Source organism: Benincasa hispida, chromosome 12 (assembly GCF_027475165.1).
Source record: "Benincasa hispida cultivar pf3 chromosome 12, pf3_genome.v1.1, whole genome shotgun sequence".
NCBI lineage: Eukaryota > Viridiplantae > Streptophyta > Magnoliopsida > Cucurbitales > Cucurbitaceae > Benincasa > Benincasa hispida.
Window position 1 is genome coordinate 10630448 of NC_143489.1, and position 3527 is coordinate 10633974.

The window sequence follows — 3527 nt, forward strand, 5'->3', positions numbered from 1 at the left end:
TCGGGAACATTGGGGCCACATGGTAAAGAGCAATGTCAAGCAGTGACATTAAGAAGTGGCAAGACAACGATTCCCGTGCCACCAGTACCGGACTCAGTAACAAGACCAGTAGACTTAACCATTAACGATGACCATTCAACCACAAATAAAAGAATTACCAATTCAGAAGAAAGTACATCTACAAAGGATGAATCTCAACAAGACTCCAATGCAAAGTCACCACAACCTCCAGCTCCTAAAACACAGCAAGCAATGGACTTCAATGAATAGCCAATTGAACAGGAAGTACGGCGGGATCCTCCACCTTTCCCGTCCAGGCTGAGAAAGAAAGATGTCAACAAATAATTCCAGAGATTCTTGGATGTTCTCCGACAATTACATATTAGCATTCCCTTAATAGAAGCTTTCGAACAAATGTCGAGTTATGTGAAATTCCTCAAGGACATATTTGCCAACAAGAGGAAGATTAGGGAGAATGAAACGGTCGCATTAACATATGAGTGTAGTGCACTTTTTCAGAACAACATCCCCACTAAAATGGAAGATCCCGGGAGTTTCACATTGCCATGCTCAATAGTAGGAAAAGAAGTCAGAAATGGGTTGTGTGATTTGGGAGCGAGTATATACCTAATGCCCTTTTCAATCTTCAAAAAGTTAAATATCGGCAACGCAAGACTAACCACAATTACATTGCAGTTGGCCAATAGATCAATAACATATCCAAAGGGCAAAATAGAGGATGTACTTATGCAAGTGGATAAGTTCATTTTCCCTACAGACTTTATCATATTAGATTATGAAGCTGATATTGAGGTACTTATCATCTTGGGTCACCCATTTCTTGCAACAAGGCGAGCATTGATCAATGTACAGAAAGGAGAACTTACCATAAGGGTCGACGATCAGCAGGTTAAGTTCAACGTCCTCAATGCGTTGAAATACTCGAGTGATATGGAAAATTGTCAATATGTTGGGGAATTACAGGAAGAACATTGGCACGAGCCTCTAGAAGAATAAGAGGAAGAAGACTTTGGGATCGGCGTAATGTGGGAGGAAAATTGCGCCGCAATTCAAATTGAGTCAGATTTTGAAACAATCTAGTTATTTGAACAAACAACGCAATGTACTAAGCCATCTTTAAAAGAACCACCCATGATAGAGTTGAAGTTGTTGCCAGTGCACCTCAAATATGTTTATTTAGGAGGCAATAACACATTACCAATTATTATTTCTGCCTCGCTGAGCAAAGAGAAGAAAGAAGCACTTATCTAGATCCTGAAAAACAATGCAAAAGCGTTGGGATGGACCTTAGTGGATATTCGAGGGATCAGCCCTTCGTATTGCATGCATAAGATTCATCTTGAAAAAGGAAAAGCAAGATCTATAGAAAGACAACACCATCTGAGCCTTGCCATGAGGGAGGTTGTGAAGAAAGAGATAGTGAAATGGCTTGTGTTCAATGGTAAATTGATGTTATAAATAAGCATATATGGATAGAGACAATGATGAATGTGAATCATACAAGCTCATGTTGCCATAAATTTGATGACTTGGAAAGATGGAGATGGAGTGTGAATGTTGTGTTATGCTTATTTACACTTTATGCGACACTACTTCTAGATGTAAGCGTTATTAATGAAATGCTTGTAGTATGTTATGCATTGTCACAAGTTTCCTTGCACTGAAACCAAGTATAATTCCAACGCAAGTTTCTCAAAGTAATCCGAGGTCGAACACAGGGATTGTTGTCGTTAATGTGTTACATTTGTGATATATGCGGCCGGTATTTTTACAATTAATGTGTGTTTGTACAGATGAGTAAATTACGGTAAAGTAAAATTATGCAGGTAAACTAAATTTGCATTAATAAAATAAATTGTGATAAAAATAAACCTAAGCTAATGTGATGCAAGATACAAGATACATGATATACATGATGTTGAGTTCAAGACTGACTGTGAAGTTTATACAAAGGATCGTGGTATGTGATGGCAAGGCTTTATGGTTGAATCAAAAGGAGAAAGAATAATTAGTACAAACATCGCAAGGTTGTTAATTACATTAAAGATATAACTAAGGTTCCGCTTTCCCTTGGCTACATCTCTCGGTGATCGGCCGCGTTCCCATATCTCTATGGTGAAACAGGGATGAATGTGAACACATTCTTCCAACCCTCTCTCAATAGGCAGAATAGCATCTTCACTTCTACTCTCACAGGTGAAGATGCCATCTAGCATTCTTTGACTAAACTTAATTATTTCCTTAACCCAACTAATTTACTTGTTCAATTATTGCTAATTATCCAAGAGATTAAGAAAACATCGTGGAGAAAGTGTAATATGGATGAACGAAAATAGGCAAAGAAATGGAGATGGAAATGATCATAACATTTAATTATAGAATTAAGCGTCTGATACATGGTGTGAATGATAGACTAAGAAGATGAATACAATTGATGATAAAGAGATAGAAACAAATATAGAAGAGTGTCAACGCCTTGACACAGATCTGGACGGTGGATTTACTTGCCGGCGTGTGGAGTGGATGAAGAGAAGAGCTTCCCTCTCAGGCTTGCTCGTCCGGTAGAAGTGACCTTCGTACAGAGCTTCAATGGCGGGAATCGGAAGGATTATTGCCCGGAGACTCACCTCTCGGCCTTGTCTCTTAATTTTTCTTGGATCTACTCTGATTAGTTGCTCAACCAGTCTCTCTCTCAGATGACTATATACACTTTTCTCTGTATTCAAGCATATCTTTCAGTGGAATGGCCAGAGCTATTTATAGGCTAAGCTTTGACTCTTTACCTTGTGGTCCCCACTTTATTGTTAAGGCAGTTCCTGAAATGGTGGAGTGCATATTTCTTCTGTTACACAATCAATCCCATCAGAAATGCACAACGGTCAGCTGTACACGCGTTAGAATCCTCTGCAATTGCGTTGTTCTTTACATCTTCGATCATTTGCCTGCATGCGGTGTTGTTTTTTATTACCGCATGCAGTTAAAGTAAAGCTCTTGATCGTTTGCCCGCATGCGGTGTTGTCTTGAAGAGGACCACAAAACAACGATCGAACATCAATGCAGACTCAACCCTGCGATGAAAGAGGTCATTGAAAAGAAGATCATTAAATGGTTAGATCCGAGCATTATTTATCCTATAACAGATAGCACGTGGGTCAGCCCCGTGTAGTGTGTGCCGAAAAAGGGTTGCATGATGGTAGTTCCGAACGAAAATAATGAACTAATACCACAAAGGACCGTCACCGGGTGGCGCATTTGCATGGACTACCGCAAGCTGAATGCGGCCACAAAGAAAGATCATTTCCCTCTACCGTTCATTGACCAAATGATAGACCGTCTAGCTGGAAATGACTTCTATAGCTTTCTGGATGGCTATGCCGGGTATAACCAGATTATGATTGCTCCAGAAGATTAGGACAAGACCACATTCATCTGCCCATATGGGACTTTTTCTTTTCGCCGCATGTCGTTCGACCTCTACAATGTGCCAAGCACGTTCCAAAGGTGTA

General features: G+C 39.9%; 1 protein-coding gene across 1 annotated transcript; it reads left to right on the forward strand.

The window, feature by feature from the left end:
* Positions 1-414: 414 nt before the first annotated feature.
* LOC150031759 (uncharacterized) lies at positions 415-1017 on the forward strand. The gene has a single exon (XM_090308271.1). The coding sequence runs from the start codon at positions 415-417 to the stop codon at positions 1015-1017; it is 603 nt and encodes a 200-aa protein (XP_090164397.1).
* Positions 1018-3527: the final 2510 nt, after the last annotated feature.